Genomic DNA, 20700 nt, shown 5'->3' with positions numbered 1-20700 from the left:
GCCACGCTTGTCATGATGACTTAGGGCCAGCCTCAAAAGTCTCCAGTGAGGTAAGTCCCAGACTCTGTGGATGAATGTCAGTGTCTGAAAGATGGCATCAACCTAGAGAGGGGTCATGGCGAACTCTGCCTGCAGTGTCTCATGTGGGTTGAGGGCTTACACCGAATCATCCTGACCCCATCGTCACCTGTAGCCGCTCGAAAGTCCTCTAGTCTGTCCTCAGGAGATCGCATCCCTAGAAGGGTGCTGCATACATGGCAGTCGGTCGCACCAGTGTGTCGAAAGCTAGCCCTTTGTTTGTGGATCCTGGAAGTGCACCTGGAAGCACTGTCGCTCTAGTCCAGCCAAAGCACTACGCCCTCGTGTGAGCCATGCCTGGGCTGCATGGGTCATCGTGAAAATGGGTCTTGTAAAGACTACTCCCAAATATGTGTACGACCGCACTATCTCCGCTGGCTCGCCACGATAAGTGAAACTAAGTCGGTGAAGCACTGCTCATGAGGTGTTGAAGACCATAACCTTGGTCTTCCCAAGGTTGACCGTTAGGTCTCTCTCTCTGCAGGTCACCTCTAAGGCCTCCAGATCTCTCTGCAGTGCCTCCACTGAAGGAGAGAAAGAAAGAAAGAAAGAAAGAAAGATGTAATAATGTCTTTAGGAGACCTTGCTGGTCTATGAGACAAGGTACAAAATATATGTAGCCCATACAAGCCACTGTGGGCTGAAGCAAAGGGCTCACTAAGGCCCTTCTTGAGTGCTAAGTGCTAAAAATGCAAAAAGCTAAGTACAAAATAGTAGGAAAAGAGCAATCAAGTACCAGAGCTCCAAGTACATGTGCAGGCTCTATATAACCCGACTCCTTGATGGCCCTCTGATGTGATGCATAGCGCTCACATATCTATGTCTACCAGGCTGGCTCCCATGTGGCGGGGGGCGTGCTCTTCTGGATCTCTGTATCCGATGGGCTACATCAAGAGTAATGCCTCGTCTATGGCCGTCCCCTCTAAGGAGGGCTGAGATAGGACGGACGTCAATCATGTGTGCTCTGGTTGCCCCACGTGCCATGTGTGGTCTCCGCGTCTCTCGTCCAGCCACATCCTGGTGACAGGTCTCACTGCTGATCCATAGTGCTCTCGTATCCTCAAGCTCCTCGCCCTCGATCTCATCTGGTGGTGGCTCGGATGCGTAAAAATTAGTGACACATCTCTGCACTCGGTCTAGCTCGGTGTCCTGAGGCATCAACTGTAGCTGATCTCTGGCCTGCCGCACAAGGGAATGTCTGTGTCTCCACATCTCAATCAGGTAGAGCTCAATGCAAACCTGGTCGGGGAAATGTATCAGTCATGTGAGTGGTCCAAAGCCGAGCCCCTCCTAAAAGAGATAGTGGTATCACCCTCGGATCTCATAGTAGCCCGGACAGACACATAGAAAATGCTCCTCCGTCTCGACCTCCCCCATCGTGCATAGTCTACAGACTCACTGCTCTTTAGGTATGCTGGCCACTCTCACTGCCTCAAATCCTCAATTGGTGGGATGAGACTCGTATTTGTTCGATAGCAATCTGCAAGGCGTGTGAGACTCTCCTATCCTCGAGCTATTGGGGCCTGATGATGAGACCATGCTCCGATATCCTCAAAAAGTGGTCATGATAGAACTGACTCTTGGTGGGGAACTCCTGATCTCTCCCCCCCCCCCCCCCCCCAAGCCCGAGATGTGTGGAGTTGGAAAGGTCTAACCATATGATACGATTAATCTCATCATGTGGAATGAGCTCCGGTGGTGCATCCATGCTGTACTGAAAGGGGGGAGCCTATCCATTTGGATACCGTGGTTATCAAACCATGTGAACACCCGCACATACCATGTTGTATCAAAACCTCTCTCTGCTAGTTGTCGGGATGTCTCCAGTGCCAGTCTCGGTAGTCTCCACTAAGGTAGGCCCCAAAGTCTGTGGAGAAAAATCACAGTCTAGAAGAGGGCGTCCACCTGGAGAGGTGTCATGGCAAACTTTGCCTATATGATTTGATGGGGAACTGAAGGCTTACTCCGAATCATCCTAGATCCCATGATCACCTGTAGCCTCTCAAATCCCTTTCAATCAGTAGTTGAAAGATCACTCTCCCAAAAAGGTGTTGCATACATGGCAGTTGGTCTCACGAGAGAGTAAAAAAGCTAGCCCTTCGTTGGTGGGAGAGAGAGAGAGAGAGAGAGAGAGAGAGAATCTAATATCAATGTGTCTGTGTGTACAATGTGTTGCTATGTTTATGTGTGTGTCTACTTGGCATTCTCTCTATGTGTTTGAAAGAGGAAGAGAGAGTCTCTGTGAGTGTGTGTGTATGTGTACATTGTGTGTGATGTGCATGTGGCACGTGTGCGCGTGTGGTGTGTGTGGAGGTGTGGAGGTCGAGAGAGAGGGTCTCTGCTATACAGCCTCGCCAGGATCCGTACAGATTCCCCTCTTGTCCGTACACCTGTACGGTCGCCGTACATTTACCGTACGGCCGTACGAACAGGCCCGCCTCATCCCTGCGCAGCCCCGAGCAATTCCATTCCTGTTTGCATCGCCATCGCCGTACCTTTTCTGAAGCCCCCTCCGCACGTCCGTACACCCCTGTCCTTTTCCGTACAGCCTAGTTTCCCCGTGCCCCGTCAGCATCTCCGCCTAGTTCTTCTTCTTCCGTACAGTCTCTGCGTGCCCTATCAGCATCCCCGTACTGTGCAGTTTCTTCCGTACAGCCTCCTCCGTACAGTCCCGTGCAGTCCGTACAGTCCGACTATTTGCCATGTACTTTTCCGTACTGTTTGCCCTGTACAAACCCTGCCGTACAGTTCTGGTTTTTTCTGCCACCTCATCAATCCTGGTTTTTTTCTGTTGTACAGTTCTGGTTTTTTCTGGTTTTTTCCATGGAGGACCAGCTTAAAAGTTATTCCCGGAAGGATTTGTCCCGGGACTCCAAAAGATAGCAAGTCGATTTCTCTACCGCAGCCTCTGTAGATGCTCACTATGTTTTCGACATGCTCAAGGATGAATTTTACCACAGCCGGAAGGAGTGGGCCAAACCTCCCCCAGTCCTTAAGTATAAGCTGAAGCTGCCCTCATTGGTCGCTCCTCTCCAAAAGTTCTCTCAGCAAGCAGTTATCATTTTCTTCCCAGGGAAGTTACCTTCAGCAAATGATGTAGCTCAATGGGTTCAGGCTTTGTTGGGAGGTTGCTTTGTTAAAGGAGTATACTTTGCTTCTCGAGGTTTTTATGAAGTGCACTTTTTGGATGCCTCATATCGTCAGCAGATATTGGAGATGTCACCTCTATTCTATGGCAGACAAATGGTGCATGTCATGCCATGGTCGCCAAATAAGGATTATCACGGTCTCATTCGACATCACTGCCCTGTATGGGTTGAGGTAATGGATTTTCCGGATTATATGAGGGCTGAGTTACCAAGTCTATCTCCTTGAGACAGAAGAGATGAAGTTTATGGGTTAACTATCCTGGGGAGCTACATAATATACTACAATAATCTGTTGTTGTGTTTTGATTGGTCACATGCAGTTGGGTTTAGTCTGAACCAGTGTTCTTGGCTACACACAAGTACATCAGCAATGGATTCATTAATAGGGACTCAAACTAAGGGCCATGGCTGCCTTATGGTAGCAAGTTTTAAAATGTGCTATGTGGGTAGATCGGACATAGACATTGGCATAGACACGAAGAGGTGACAGTAAATGAATTATTTATGGGCAAGAATGAACTAGACATCAGAAAACAGAGCAATGAATTTCAAATAGGGCTTCAAAATACCAATTTGTTTGGTTTAGCTACTTGTTACATGTAAAAGTTTAGTAGCTTGGATGAACAGATGTAAAAGTAGCATGAGAGCAATCGTCTATTGACTAACAAGGAACTATCACTATCGTGAAGTCTGTGGGTGTAATACTTTTTTGTTGCATAATGTTTTTATCTACATCACCTTGTGGCATTGCATCTTGCCAGTCTAGTAAGAATCCTGGGACACTTCCTCAAGTGGATAATCTAGCAGTATTATCAGAAAAAGGTGCATCAGTTCTGTGTGGAGTAGATGGATAATGGCCCTCATTGATCGGAAGGATAGTTGACTCTGCTTCTTGAGGGGCTGAAACGAAGGTTTTTCAGCATCACATTATCCCTTCGTGAACATTCCCCTTAGCTAACTTTGAGGCCTCCCAAAATGAAAAGCTATTATAAAAAATTCATGGCCATGCACAAAGCCAGTCTATATATTGTGGATTGAATCAAGAAGTAGGGACTGCATCTGCCGGCTTGGCAGCTACTTTGAAGCAAGTTGTATGCCCACCCCGTCCTTCGGGTGATCGAAATCAGTTTTGTGTTCTTTGGGATACAAATCACCCAACCCCTCCTTCCATTGCGGTAGAGGTGGAGGATGTTCCCTTGGGCGAAAAATACTTTGACTTGAAATGCGGAGTATTTGCAGATGCGTGTTTCACATGTCATAAGTTTGGCCACCTAGCCTCACAGTGTCCTGCAGTCCTGCATCAGCTCCCACCTACAGCTATTGCTCCAGAAAATACTTCCCCTCCAACTTATGGTCTGGGGCCTAAGGCTATGCCTAGCAAGTTGGGTGATGTGGCATCTAAATCTGTCCCTCCCAAAGAAAATGTGGTTCAGGTTTCAGCCAAGCAAAAGGATAAGGGAAAGGGCGAAATTTCAGAATCTCATGCCTCTCCCCAGGGTGCCTGGCAGCAACCCAAAAAGGTATTTGCGCTCAAGCCACGACCGTTACAATCTCGCCATTGGGATGCCTTTACTTCCACCCTTGGTCAGGCCTCTACCCCTGCCTCACTTCTCAACTGTGGGTTGACGTGCTCAAGAGGGGCATCCCTGTATGTGACAATGATGAGGATTATAGAGCTAATGATCTAGGAGGCCAGGTGGACGTTGATGTCATGGCTGAGGCCTGACAGCTTATACCTTTACTATGCTTTTTGGTTCGGCTGTACATATCTTCTATGTCTACTTCAATTACTTGCATTACATACAATGTTCAAGGTCTTTGCAATGTCAATAAGTGGAGACTTTTTTGGCACTATGTACATAGAATGCACCCCGATGTAATTTCTTTACAGGAACACAACCAACACTTCTTGGCTGGACAGCAAGGCCACTTTGCTGGTTATGATATCTTTTATGCTGGTACAATGCACTTTTCGGGAGTCTGCATGCTGGTGAAACATGATATGCGGCCCACGGTTGCTTACAATGACCCCCAGGGTCGATGGATGGTGATCAGATGCATTTGTCATGTTGATCTTTATGAAATAGCATCTGTTTATGCCTCTCAAACTTCTGCGACAAGAGCTTGAATGTGGGCCTCCCTCAAACAATATCCATGGCTGTCCAATGTCTTTTTGTGTGGAGACTTTAATAACTCGCCTACCATCCAAGACAACACCACTCATCATTCTCACATGATCCCCACTGAGCTTCGACATTGGGAGGATATGCTTTCTTTCTTGCATGCAGAAGATTTATGGCTGTGAACAAGGGATAGAGATATGGGTTATACATACCGTCACAAAATGCCTTTACTCATTACTGGGCTCGACTTGACAGATGGTATTTGTTGCATGCTCAGCAGTATGCTAGTTTCACATGTGCACTATGGGTTGGTCATTCCCTCTTGCTATTTGATCACTTTCCAGTATGCTTGACATTATCTATAGCACGTTTGACAGATGATATGCCTTTTTTTGGTCGTCACTTACTCCATGTTAATAGTGCTTATTTGCTTCATCAACAATTTCAGAACATGGTGAGAGTGGCTGTCTGCCCCCTCCTCTTACATGTTCAGGAGGACATGGATTTTGCTTGGATCAGTCTTGCCCATCGCTTGCAGGCTGTTATCAAGATTATGGACGGAGTTACATGGAAAACCTCAGGCTTAAGCTGAAATGGGCTCAATCTCACAAGCAACAAATGGATGTAATCAGCTCTTATAGGCAGGTCACCTCCTCTGAACAGGATTCTTGTGCTTATGCGGTTCATATCATCCATCAAAATGATCTTCGCAAATTAAAGAAGTGGCAAATCCGAGCTCACATGAAACCCCTTTTGGATAAGGGCTGCTCCTCCAAAGCCTTCTTTAAAAGCCTACATGCGGATAGGCGAAAGGAGGATATTTGCAGGATCAGGCAAGACGATGGCACCTGGACTACCTCTAAATCACAATTGGAATCGCAATGCTCTAGTCATTTCGAGCATCTCTTTTCTCCTCAGCTTGATCATTCGATGCAAGTGAATGCATCTAGGTCTCAATTTCTTATGCATGTTCAGCCTATATTGTCTCGGGAACAGACTCATGCATTGGAGCAGCCCTTTATGCTTAATGAACTGGATGATGCTTTGAGTCATTTACGTAAAGGCAGCTCTCCTGGTTGGGATGGATTGACTGTTGAATTTTTCCGTGCATTTTGGGGTGATCTCAAGAACACTCTTCTTCTTATGATCAATCATGCTTGGGCAGAACAATCTCTTCCTCCTCCTTGGAAACATGGCCTCGTCAAATTGATCCGCAAAAAAAGGTTGTGTGAGACAATGGCTGATTGGCGGCCCATATCTCTTATGCCAGTCATTTACAAACTCATTGCCAAAATGATTGTCCTCAGGGTTCGATTTATCTTGCAAGCAGGACTTCATCCTAGGCAGTATGGCTTTGTTCCCAGAAGGCAGATTACTGACAATATCTCCAATGCTTTGATTGCAATTGAGTATGCTAAATATTCTAAACAAGATGTTCTCATTCTGCAAGTGGACATTGTGAAAGCATTTGATACTGTCCATTGGGATTTTATTTCTCAGACTATGCATAAATTGGGATTTGGCCCTCGGCTGGTCCATATTATTTACTGGTTCTATTCTCATGCCACTGCGCAGTGTTTGCTTGGTGGTGGGTTGTCAAGAACCTGGACTATGACCCGCTCAAGACAGGGTTGCCCTCTTAGTTCGCTACGGGTTGACTCAGAGATCATACTTGGGGACATCCCCTCCTTGTTTAGGGTCGGAGCCCGACTGACGGGGGTTGCAATGGCCTTGGTTAGACGCAGAGCTACGACCATGAGACGTACCAGGACTGCACCCTTGGGGGGGCGACAGCGCTCTATTGCTGACCTCATGCCTCCACTTCCACAGCCTCATCCATCCTGATGTCCTGCTGCTGCTGCTGATGATGGTTATGATGATGTTGACGATGATGTTGAGATTGATATATATGGTCGAGATATGACTATGTTGTACTTAGCAATTAGTACTGCCATTTTGCATTTTTTTGCATTCTGCATTGGTGTGGATGCTCGTTTAGTAGCTCCACTACCACAGCTCATTGTATCAGGTTTTCCATAGTCTCATAGACCCATCGGTCTTCCGAAGACTTCTCTCTCTCTCTCTCTCTTCTGTTCATTTCCGCTGCACTTCACACATTCAACCACACATGGAAAGTGCAAAAAGCTTATTGCCTTAAGACACGCATGAAAATTTCAAAAACCTTTACTGATGTTTTTGGACATCATCAGAACTCCTCCTGTGGCAGCCCTATAATTGTGAGGGGTACTCCAAAATGAGGAATGTGATGCTTGATCTCCATATCATTCATGCGAAACCGTGATACCAAAGGGCCACAATAATAAATATAATCCAAGTAGACATGCTTTGTTGGAGGAAATGTGCAATCTGAGTGAAGGTAAGCTGAAAGGGGAGAACAAGGATTCTCAATGGGACCATAGTTCAGCTCACATGGAGCTTGGATTATCCATGGATTACACTTGACAGGAATTTGTCCCAACACATGGACTGGATTTTTGTCTCTACTTTAATGACTCTAGAGTCTTAGATTCCCTACCAAGGGTCTTTTGTACTTATGATGTATTTTTTGCTTAGTCTCACAGGCCTCTTTTGCCTTCCATAGATGTTATTAAACCTCTCTCTCTCTCTCTCTCTCCCTCTTTGTTAGATAAATGTGATGGAATTTATATTTCCTCCGTGTAATAGCCTCTTCTCGAAACACAAATTTGATCGGTTTTGATACATAAGAAAGCACAGATACGGTGGAGGCATCCATCAGCAGAGAAAATCACTCCAAGATGGTGATACTATGCTTGCTAGGAGGCAGCTAGTCCACCGCAAAAAGAAATTCTCTAGTACTAAGAATGAAGTTGGATTGGTTCAGCTTTTCTTGAGTACTAGAAGAAGGCATGTGCTAAAGATGGAGGGGGAATAGGGACCACGTGAAGGGGGCTTTAAAGAAGAAGGCACGTACTAAAGGGAGAGGTGGATGAGGGATCATTTATAATATTTTAGTTAGCACCAGGTATGCTCTTCCACTCTATAGTTTAGTGGTAGGGCTCACATGTGGGAAATACAACATTGTGGGTTTGAATCCATCCCTCTTGAATAACGTGCACTCCTCTTAGACAAAAATAAATAAATTAACCAAATAAATGGACAAACATAAGTTAATTAGCCTCCATGGCCCAAAACAAATAGGAATAAAATAAAGTTGAGCGAGTACATACCCATAAGATTGATAAATGTATATATGCCATTCAGTTGTATTGTACCGCTGCCTTTATACCCATAACAGCATTAGGATCGCCTCAAGTTAAAGGATGATGACATTTGCAAAATCTGTGTCATCTCTCAGAGGTCTTGTGAGAAAAGAAAAGAGGTATTGTGAGGCAAGGGCTATCTTGGCTAGTAGCACAAAGGAATCAAGGTGTTGTCTCATCTATAGTTATGTTTGCACAATAAGGATGGCTTTAAGCATTTGTTTGCATTAAGCGTGACTCATATTCATGCTTTTTGGTTTAGCTTACAAAGGTCTCAGTGCAAATTGTGTGGAATAAATGCTTCCTATTACAATGCAATTTCTATGAAAGGAGATTGATTGCTTTGTTTGACCTGTTTTTGTTGCAGTATCGTGTACAATGATGAATTTTCTTCCCGGCTATCAGTGTCTTCTGTTAAGCGCCTCCGTTTGGCTGCCGTAAGGGCCTTGGCTTCAGAGACCAGCTCAGATTCAGGATCCATCACCAGATTAGCAAGGCAGATTTTTGGCTCAGAACAACCTGCTGATTTAATTTCCAGCACTAAAATGAATGATATGCAGTTCACTAAGGAAGTTACTGTCTCTAGTCTAGAGAACAAGCACAAGCATAGGCGCTACAAGTTCAGACTAAAAGGTGGCATCTATGTCTGCTCACATGCTTGGCGTTGCATAGTGTGTATGTCAAGTCATAGTTCTGCAAGACCATTAAATTTTGAGCTGAGGGGCCACACACAGTATAAGTCTCAAACTGATCACTGTCACTTTATTTTGGAAGGAAGTTTTCAACAAGGCATAAATGCCTCATGTGAAATACTTCCATGTGCAGAGGGAGTTCTTATGGCTGCTGATGATCGCAAACAGTGTAATGATGGTCAGGTTGCTGATGGAGAGAGTATTTGTTTGGATGCAGGCAGAGATAGTACTTCTAATCTTGCACCTGAAGAAGCAGTTCTGCTCATGACTGATGAAACAGAAGGGCATGGATGCCTTTCTGACAATTTGCATCTGAGGCCTGAAGTTATCTGTGAGCCACAGCATTTGCTCAACCAAGAAGCATGTGAAATACAGGAAGGTAGACAGCAACAAGGGAGTACCTTCAATACTTTGGATGCAGCAGGTGGTGAGCAAATGAAATCCAGGTCATGTGCAGAATCTGAAGGAGAAAATCACATTGAGATGTTTATGCCAGGATTAATTATACATCTTGTTCCTCTCAACAATGAGAATACTTGGCCTTCGTGGCCAGGATTCAGCAGGAGAAGGGGGCAAAACTGCCAGCACCGAGCTTTCCTTAAGAGCAGAGAAGACTTTCAGGACATAGTTGTTTCTCCATCAATGTTTCTTGATCACATGCCTTGGAGGTTCTCTCTCTCTCTCTCTCTCTCTCTCTCTCTCTCTCGTTGCAAGGCAAACAATGATGCTTTATTGGTAGTGCTTTATAGAATGTTACAATATCAATCATGGCTAGTCAATTCTAATCTTCTACTTTAGAGAAGGAGAGTATAGGTCTGAGATGTCTCCAGCCTCAAAATTAAAAAAACAACTCCTTCTGAGTCTTTGCTAAAGTGGTACTCAAGCATGTCTAGTTAGCTATCATGCTGTCTTGCCATTCATTTTCTTGTTGAGGTGTCCCTGTGGGCTAAATAAAGACACAAGCTGCGACTGGTATATTAGTGAGCCTGCTTTTGATATTCTGGGCTTTCACAATTGTTCATGGTTGCTCCTCGTCCAAAATACCCACCATAGACTCATCGTGAGCTGAAAGGCGAACCCCTCTCTGCACATTAGGGGGGGTTTCTATGCTGCTGCACCTTCCAGCATCCCCCCACACTGGTCTGGTGTACCGCATGGGCTCCTCTCCAGCCCTGCGCCTCTCCTTGACTGTCACGGGATCTCCCTGCAGGCCTACCTGCTGCACTGCTGCAGGCGTGGGGCAGCTCTCAAGCCTCGTATAGGTCCCTAGCCCCTGGAGGCGAAGCTAGGTGCCTGCAAGAAACAGGCCGAGGGGTCTGTTTTCAGCCCCTCCTAGCCCATTGGCCCTCTAGGGCCTGCCACGGGCTGCATCCAGCCTCTACAACACCCCTACATCTGCTCCAGCTCTTGGACCTGCAAGCAACCAGCAAGAAACAACAGAAATCAGGATTCAAATCAAAATGCATTACTGAAAAAACAGGAGAGGAGCACCAATTCAACTGAAGATTATTTGAAGACCACTCCAAGCTGTCAAACCCAGTCAAACTGGAACGGCTTCTCATTGACGACATGCCGTGAATTTGCGCCTACCCTCTAGTGTGGGACTCGTCTGGTAATAGAGCTTCATTACTGTGCTAAAAGCCCTCTGAAAGTCGACCCTATCAGTATGAAATTGAGCCTTCACTTTTCCTCTGTTTTCTGCAAGTTGACAGTTTTGTAATCTTGGTGCTTGAATGGTCAACTCCCATTTGGGGCTTTTAGTGTTGACTGCATCTTTTATCTGTTTTTAGTTGATTACAGCCTTGTAAGAGAGCAGACACTGCCCTGCTTGTGGGTAAGACCCTCTCATTGAAACTCAAGCAAAAATTGTTAAGTTTGAAGGAGAAGGCTCACACTGGGCAAACCAAGGTGAAATTCATTCTTATGAAGAAAGCATATGGAGTGTTGCTAATGGAAAGGAAAGAAGCCTACAACTCAAGAAGGAGAATCTACTTGGTTGGCTAAAGACGAGAAGGCCCTTGCTATCATTGCTTTGGGATTAAGTGACTCATATATTCATCACATTGATGATTTGAGACTTCATATGAAGCTTGGGAATAGCTTCAAACAGTGTTTGGTGCACAAGAGAAGTGCTTCAAATATAGCTTGCTTATTAAGTTCTTTTGGCTACAATTGAAAAAGGGAGTGTGTTATTTCATGAAGAACAAGCAAAAGGGCTACACCTTTACCAAGAAGAAGAGCTACACCAACAACAAGGCAAAGGACAAACAAAAGACTAAGACTTGGATTGTCAAAGATCATCAAGAAGAAGAAACAAAAGATCCAGTGACTTCTCAAGTAGAAGCCAACGTTATTTCAAATCAAGATCGGGCTTTTTAAGCCTAGTGTGTGTGGTCAATAAGAGTTCTCTGCCCTAGGATGTCCCCCTTAAATGATTGTTAGTCTTATGTGTGAGTTTTTCCTTGTCAGACCTTTGGGAACTTCCCATGCATAGTCATTGTTCAGTCTCCCAATTGTAAACCAAGAGACCAAATTCAAAGTGAGATCATGTTGGGTGAGGATGCCCAAATGAGTCTACTGTTGATGTAACTAGAGTTAAGTGCCAGGTTGGGATCATGAGTGTTGTCACTAGAGGTGGGCAAGCCATAAAGTTTCCCATGGACTACTGCCAGGGTTGAGGTCATGAATTTGTGGCGAGGTATATTGGGACAAATTGATGTAGTGCGTCAATACCAAGGTCTATGGTTGTGAGTGTGATCACATGAGTAAGTGTGTGTAGGTGTGCCTGAGTCAAGTGTGGCTGATGATGTGTCAATTAGTAGGTTGTGATTGAGTGAATCTAGGAGTGTGGTGTGATTGAGAAATCAATGGAGAAATTAGTAGAGCTTGGCTATCATGTATGTATCAAGTGCCTATATATTGGCCTTTTCTCATGAATAAAATACAAGCATTGTTTTGGTTGATCCACTCCCATCTTGCTGTGTCCATTGTGCAAGCACACTAAAGAGACATCTGGCACTTATTCTATTTTTCCTTGGCTATTAGGAGGTTGTGGCTTCTGATGGAGGGCGTCATAAGAAAGGTGGGCCTGATGTTCCTGGGTTTCTTGCAAAGGAAACTAGAGAGTAGTATTAATAGGAGACTCCCAAGGGTTTACCTGTACTATTGTGGCTATATTGATGTGCATAAGGACATGCGGGTTTCTTGATTTTTGAGACTGTTAGAAATAAGATGGTTTTTGAGGAGGATGTAGGAAGTGTTTCAACAGTTTTATGGTTTTAAGCCTTGTGAGTGATTGTCATGAGATTGAAACAGCATTGTGTGTTGTGTTTTTTGGAGGATGAGTTTGGGCATGCTCTCGGATTCATCTCTCTCTCTCTCTCCACACACACACACACTTTTTTTTTTGTGAAATCTTATATTTCCTGTGTGGGAAACCTCAAAAAAGAGGTAAACACCCACCAATAAGTACAACGGAAAAATTTACAAGTAAAGCCTCAGAGCAAAAGTCATGAGGCAGCCAAGTAAAAAGTTACATATCAAGTTGTAGGAGGATGAAACACAACATCCTCTAGCTTCAGATTATTGCTTTGTAAAAACTGATGCAGTGTAGAAACCACACCATCAATAAAAACAAGCTGTTTTTTGCCCTTGTGATTCTTCTTAATATAGGCGGGCACCCGAAATTTCTGAATCACAGGGTCAAAAACCTGTTGTAACATGGGATGAAAAGAGTCCAGTGAAAATGGCATATTTGCATCCCAAACAAAAGAAGACTCTGGCACATGCATTAGAGGCAAAGGAGCGAGATCAACATTTGTATCCTCCGACGAAAGAGCTGCATCTGATAAAGCAGGACTTAGCATTTCAGCTTCACTCCGAGGTTCAACCTACGAAGGAGCATGTGCAACATCGTGTATGATCCCCTCTGCAAGGGGCACATCCATATCCTGAGGAGGAGGAGGCTGATGATGCTTAACAGGAGTCGGATCCTGAACTTCTTTAGCAAGAGAAAGATTGGCCTGTGATTTTTCTACCTTCCTCCAGTAATGCTTCGGAGCAGTAAAAGAAGGCTTATCCAGTAAAGCCTTAGTAGAAACCGGAGGAGGAGGAGGAGTAACCTTCACAGTTGAAGAAGGACCAGGAGGAGTGGTCATGGAAGCAGAAGGGCAAGCACGTGTGAAATGACCAACCTGACGACACCGATAACAAGCTGTAGGAAAAGAAGCAAAATGTAGCTTGATGCGCATTGGGATGAGCAAATCCCAGATCAAGATCCAGAGTAGATGGCACGGGCTGCATCATATCCCATATAATACAGAGCCTAACATCACGGGTAGCCTGCAAGAAATCCTGTCTCGAAACATGGAGAGGCTTGCCCAAAAAAGCAGCAAGAGTAGGAAGATGCTGAAGAAGAGGCACAGGCAACGCTTTGAGGGTAATCCAAACCGGAGAGTGGGTTAGAAGAGAGGCAGACTGATCAAATAAGGGATCCCAGGGCATCACATAAGCAAAAAAGCTAGCTCCAGGAACACTAGCACAACTGACAAGGCGCTCTTCCACCTCAGTCGAAGAGCAGTGGGCATAGTAAAATCCAGAAAGACAAAGGAAGAAATACAATCCAGACCCACTACAACATTAGCCCAATGACGAAGCTGAGCTGAAGATAAAACCCTGCCCATAAAATAGAGGCAGATTCCAAATTGTTGAGCCTGTTGAAGACTGGAGACCAAAAGGGCAAAATCTAAGGAACAAACAAGCGGGGAACCCAATGAAGGAACTTCTGTGACAAAGGCAGAGCACAATTGGCGAAGAAGATGCAGTTGGAGGAAACAAGCGGGAAACCCAATGAAGGAACTTTTGTGACAGAGGCAGAGCCAAATTGGCGAAGAAGATGCAGCTGGAGGGAAGAAGAAGAGCCATTGGAAACATCCAACTTTGCCGATTTAATCGAAGTCGAGGCAAACAAATCACCATGCTTCCGTCGAAGAAAAACACGAGTAGGAGGAGCAGAGGCAGGAGGCGCCGAGGCAGAGAAAACAAAAGCAATAGGTGTCGGAGCAGTAGGAAAGGAGGAGGAAGATGAGACTGGAGCAAAATCCACCGCTACAACACAGATACGGAAAGAGGCTGCACAGATGACTGGACAGGTTGTACGGTTGGCTGTACAACCTGTACAGATGGCCGTACGGCAGGCACCGAAGAAAAAAGTGGTGTAGTAGACGGCTGCAGAGAAGGTTATTTGAAAGACTGTACGGGGATGTGCAGGGTGCACGGGAGCTGTACGAAAAACTGTACGAGGAGCTGTACGGGGGGCTGTAGGGTGCACGAAACCTGTACGGAAGGCTGTACAACTGATGACAGTTGTACGGAAGGTAAGGTAGGCAGCAGGGACGTCAAGGGTGACTGCACGAACGAAAACGGGGAGGAAGACGAGGCTGGCAGGGCAGAGGAGGAGGTCTGCATCGCTACCACACACATACACACACACTTTTTTTTTTTGGGTGAAATCTTTGATTGATTATATTATATGAGTAGCAACCTCAAAAAAAAGAAAAAAGAAAAAAAAAAGGTGCTACAATTACATCAAGTGAAAATTTCAGTATATGCCAAAAAGACCTCATGATCTATGCAGCGGGTCTGCAAGCAATCAAAGAAAGATTGCTGCAGAGAACACCTAAAAAAGCTAAACAGAGAGAAAGTAGGATCACCAAAGACTTTATAATTCTTATATGTCCATAAAGTCCATAGTGCCCAGTAGCGAACCCAAACGAAGAAAAGATGAAACTCTGGTTTGGATGGATGAAACCCAAATAGCCAGAAGAACTTCCCAAACGGAACAGATGGGAATCTCGCTCGCAGGTGTTGTCAAAGCAGATAAAAAAACTCACGAGAGCACGGACAATGCCAAAACAAGTGAGGCACAGTCTCCGAAGAAGCAGAACATCTATGGCAAAGTGCAGGAGCAATGTGTCGATGAGCTAATAGCTGTCCAGATGGAAACACTCCCAAAAGAACTCGCCAAAAGAAAACCTGTTGCTGAAGCGGTACTTTATAGGCCCAAAGTTGCTGTGATCTTTTCCTCCACCACTTGGCTGGGCGATGCATTCGCCAAACAGAATCACCTCTCTTTGAAACCCAAGGTTGAGGCAAAAGGATTTTATATAATGCAGGTACAGTAATCTGAGATAGCCTCAAAGGACGAGAAGAGGACCCTGGAGAAGTCAAAGTCCAATCTTCCAGTTGGTCTTGGAGTTCCAAAGGAGGAATCGGAACAAAGGGTGAAAGCATAGAAGTAATTTGTCGCCACAAAGGACGATAATGAGAGTCCAATCCATATGTAGTGGCTGCTAGAAAAAAGGGGAGCATAGTACCGGCATCATCTATAACATTAGCAACCGAGGTGATGCCTTTAAATGAGACAAAGTAGGAACGTCGAGGCTCCTATAAAGCCAAGGGAGGCTGAAAGACTTTCGACCAGTGAATGCTTTCAGCTCTCAAAGAACTACCAAGCAAAGATTGCTGTCCATTCCATTCCAGATGAGAAAGAACATGCTTCCAGTCAAGAAGCAAGCGGGAGACAAAAGGGCATCCAAGCAAAGTGCCATCAGTGCAGCCAAAAAAGAAATCCCAGTGATCGAGTTGCCAATGACCAAACGCAGAAATACTGATATGAGTGACCAGAGTCCTAATCATAAGAGCCCAAGGCTGATCACCTTGCAGAAATTGTAGCAACATTTTCCCCTGTGGGCAAGAATATGCACATGAATATCCGTGATGTTCAATCCACCATGCATCTTGGGAGAACAAATGTGATGCATCGAAAGCAGCCTGAGACTTTTTCTGCCATGTTTGGATCGCCAGAAGAGTTTCATAAAGATAGACATGAAAGATGTAAGATCTGCCTTAGTGAACATGATCAATGGCAAGTAAAATTGAATATATGCCACAAGGATGGACTGCACTATTGGAAGACGAATGTGCAAAGGCCAGGTTGCCAGTTTCCAATACTCAAGCTTTTTCTGAAGCTTAGCCAAAACCCAATCAGTTTGTTGTCGGCGAGTGAGTTCCCACCCCAAAGGGTAACCAAGATGACGAACAAACTGAGTGGGTGGAATGGTATCCCCGGGCCATAATAGACTATGCCATTATTTGGAATGCAAAGGGAGCAGCTTAGACTTCTGAAAATTAACATGAAGACAGCTGCCAAACCATATATAGAGAGGGCCTGCATCAAGGCACCAAGATCATGGGGCGTATTCTTCGGGGTAAAGAAAGAATCATCAGCATAAGCTTGAGCAACCATGGTGCGATTAGCATCCAATTCCAAGCCATGAAGTGATCCTGTAGCCACAAGATGATCAATATATTGCAGCATAGGATGAGTAGCAATGGCATACAGTATAGCACTGAGAGGGCATCCCTGGCGGACCGAACAACGAAGAGTCCACTCATCAGAGATATCCCCAGGGATAATGTAAGCCGCATTGCTATCTCTATAAAGCCAGTAAATAACCTGCTGCATTTTTTGTCCAAATCCCAAAGCTCGCATAGTTTGCAAGATGAAATCCCATTGAACTGTGTCAAAGGCTTTTGCAATATCTACCTGCAAGAGTAGAACATCCTGCTGTGTGTATTTGGCATATTCAATCCCAATATAAGCATTGGCAATGTTATCTGTGATATGGCGACGTGGAACAAAGCCATATTGGGAGGGATGCAACCCATCATGCAAATAACCTTTAATCCGATCAACCACCATTTTGGCAATGATCTTGTAAATGATTGGCATGAGCGTGATTGGCCTCCAATCACCCAGTGAATCACATAGCTGCTTTTTTGGAATCAGCTTGAGAAGACCCTTTTTCCATGACAAAGGCATCTGTTGATTTTGCCATGCTGTATCTACCATTTGCAGCAAGGTGAATTTAAGAAGATCCCAAAATGCAAGAAAAAATTCAACAGTGAGACCATCCCATCCTGGAGATTTTCATCTGCCACAGGATCTCAGTGCATCAGACAATTCCCTTTCAGTGAAGGGATGTTCAAGTTCCAAAGCTTGAGCATCAGATAGAATTGGATGAATATGCTGCAAAAGAAGTTGACGTGCAGACACGACCCGAGGAGAAAGAGTATCCAGATGCCCAAAATGAGTGGAGAAGTGCTGCACACACAAATCAGCAAGCTTTGAACGAGATGCTGACCAAGAACCATCAGGCATGCGGATCCGACAGATATTGGCAGCCTGTCTTTTGTAGTGTAAACTCTTAAAAAATTGCTTGGAAGAGCAGCCTTTATCCATGAATGCCCGTTGTCTGGATCGAGTTTCCCATTTAGCAAGCTTTTTGCGATCATTAGATTGAAGAGAGAAGTGAGCCTGACATAAGAGCACGCTTTCATCTGAAGACAAAGGGCGAAGATGAGCAAGCTCAGTCAAACTCTGACATGTAAATTTGGCATGTGCTACAGTCTCCCTTGTGGCTTGCATATAGGATTTGTCATAATCTCGAATAACTGCTTGCATCCGAGCAACAAAAGCCTGCCAGGCGTAATCCAAATCAATGCGTATCTGATGAGAGAGAGACTGAATAGCATCAGAGACCAAGGCTTTAAAGTCAACATGCTCCAAATAACTATTATTAATCAGCAAAAGCCTTCGGCAAGGCAATCTGTCAGTGGGAAATTCATGTAAGGAAAGCCTCAACCAAAGAGGAGCATGATCCGAATGTATGAAAGCATGATCAGCCCAAATTTGACAAGTAAAGGCATCACAATGCTGTGGATCAATCTGATACCATCTGTCCAAGCGTGCCCGATAAGAAGATTGAGCATTATGCTGAAAGGTATAACCCGGAAGCATGGGCTGTAATTCCTTCCAGAGATCAACCAGGCGCCATTGAAGCAAAAAATCAGACCATGCCTGTGTTTCAGAAGCCAACATATGAGTGTGGCCTGAGGTGTTGTCACCCAATTGAGGGGCATTATTAAAGTCACCACAAATGAAGGCATGTTGTCGCCATGGATAAGTATGCATGGCAGCCCAGATCAAAGCTCTATCACGAGAAGACTGGGGGGCATAAACCGATGCAAATTCAAAAATTTCCCCTTGAACAATAATCCATCTACCATGGCGATCATTGAGAGCCACAACAGGTTGAAGGTCGTGCTTTACCAGAAAAGCCACACCAGAAAAGGAGTGCTCTCCAGCATAGAAGATATCATAACCAGCAAAATGGCCTATTTGACCAACATACATATGCTGATTATGCTCTTGCAAAGCAATTATATCAGGCTGCAATTGCCTAATATACATCCAGACCAGTTTCCATTTGCGATCATCACACATTCCCTGTACATTGAGAGTAACACACTTCAGATGATCAAGCATATTTACAGTTATGGGACAGGTATGTACAGCAACTAACGGGCTGTCTACGTCTGCATTTACACCTCAATGTCCGGGCCTCTGCCGTGGGATGAAGCATCAGCCTGAGGAGAGGACAAAAGTGCAGCAACTTCTTCTTCAGGAAACAAGGTCCGATTTGCAGTCACAGCAGCCCAGGTCAAGCCAACACCAGAGTTTTCAGCAGGTGTTTTCCCATGAGAGGATGCACCACTCCAAGTCCGAGAAGGCAAAGGTCGCTTGGGGGAGATCACTTTGCGAGAAGTTTGCCATCCATCAGTCAAAAAAATTTCCCCCTTCCCCTGAGGTGGAGAGGACAAAGGCACAGGAAAAGAAGCATTACCATGTGAGACAGCCGGGGCTTTGCCTTTGTCTTGAACAGAGAAAAACTGTTTGACCCCTTTGTCTTTTACCACAGAAGAGGCATTTGCAAAACATGGACCAGGGCAGAACATGGACCATCTGCTGGCCATAGAAAAGAGGAGAGTGCTCTAGCAAAACCTGACGGTGCTCCTCATCAGCCATGATGATCTCAAAAAAACCCCTCGCTGCATAATGAACTTTTTTGACATAAGAACCACCCAGGGTTCGAGTCAACCAATTCCCAACATCTGCAGCAGCAGGCATCCGTCCTAGGAAGAAAATTATAATGGCATGCTTTGCATACTCCTTAACTGGATCAAATATATCATCCACTTCCACCATAATGCTAGTGGTGGGAAGTGGATCTTTCCAACCTTTACGGGTGTCTTCAAACCATTCATGCATAACCTCATAAACAAGTTGAGCCTCATCACAATCATGAAGGGAATCATCTAAATCCATCACCTGTTTTTGTTTCTTGTTGGAAACCGACTTGTCTTTGTGAAAGGTTTTCTCATAGGAATAATCCGCCATTCGAGTTAAGGAAAAAACTTGGAAGCAGCAACGCTTTACAAGGAGAAAAGCACAGCAGGTACAAAACTGTACGGTTTTTTCCTGGCTGTACGGACAAAATCGTACGGATTTTTGATAGTACGAAAAAAAAATCTAACATGCAAACTGTACGGACTTCCCCGGCTGTACGGACAAAACTGTACGGACTGTACAGAATTTTCTGACTGTATAAACAAAATCGTACAGATTTTTGACATTTTTTTTTCTGACAGGCAAACTGTACGTACTTCCCCGACTGTACAGACTATACGGATTTTTTTGACTGTACGGACAAAATCGTACAGATTTTTGCCAGTACGAATTTTTTTTTTTTCGGATTTTCTGACAGAGCGTACGAACAGAAAACGGACGTCAAAAGGAACCTCGAGGGTGTCAAACTGAGGGAGAAACAAGCAACTGTAGTGTGGGAGCACGAGGGCTAGCACGGAATCTTACTCTCTCTCTCTCTCTCTCACACCGATAGACCACCACACACACACACACACACACACACTTTTTTTTTGTGTGGTGAAACCAAGATACTTATATTATAAAACATTCATTTACATCTGGGCAGTGCTCAAAAGAGAGCCAAAGCCCTATCCATCAGAAGCAGTGAAAGAAAAGTTGAATATAAGAAACATCCAAATCTTCCTCATGTAAGGCATCATATAAAGACTGCCGCAATGAGGCTCGGAAGAACTCACACACACACACACACCCACTTTTTTTTTTTTGTGAGAAGAAATCTTTATTTCTATAGAATAATTACATTCATAGCTGCTTCAAAAGCGAAGTAGCTACTACTCAAGAAAAGATCTCAGTATAGGCTGTATACACATCCTGATCAATCAAACGAGTCTGAAAACAATCGTAGAATGATTGTTGCAGAGATCGTTTGAAAAAAAGGAAGGATGAAAATAGTGGATCACCAAAGACTCTATGATTTCTATCCATCCATAAAGTCCATAGGGTCCAATATCGCACCCATACGAAAAATAAATCAAAACCCTGTCTCTGGGGATGAAATCCAAACAACCAGAAAAATCTGCCAAAAGTAACAGTAGGAAATCGCTGTCGAAGCCTTTGTCTAATGAG

At 44.7% G+C, this 20700-nt stretch overlaps 1 protein-coding gene across 2 annotated transcripts in view; it reads left to right on the top strand.

The window, feature by feature from the left end:
• The window catches only part of LOC147882787 (lipase class 3 family protein), a 120937-nt gene that overhangs the window by 63668 nt on the left and 36569 nt on the right, over positions 1-20700 (top strand). The window contains exons 12-13 of one of the 2 annotated variants that reach the window (XM_087400704.1): positions 8960-9225; positions 9502-9952. In XM_087400704.1, the coding sequence (XP_087256830.1) occupies positions 8960-9225; positions 9502-9952 (717 nt within the window). Of the gene's footprint in view, positions 1-8959; positions 9953-20700 lie in introns of both variants that reach the window. The other variant, XM_087400703.1, reaches the window with a different exon arrangement.

Source organism: Dipteris shenzhenensis, chromosome 29 (assembly GCF_047967505.1).
Source record: "Dipteris shenzhenensis isolate YYH24624 ecotype China chromosome 29, Dip_SZ_1.0, whole genome shotgun sequence".
In the NCBI taxonomy this organism is placed as follows: Eukaryota; Viridiplantae; Streptophyta; class Polypodiopsida; order Gleicheniales; family Dipteridaceae; genus Dipteris; species Dipteris shenzhenensis.
This window is presented reverse-complemented; position numbering and strand designations above follow the sequence as displayed.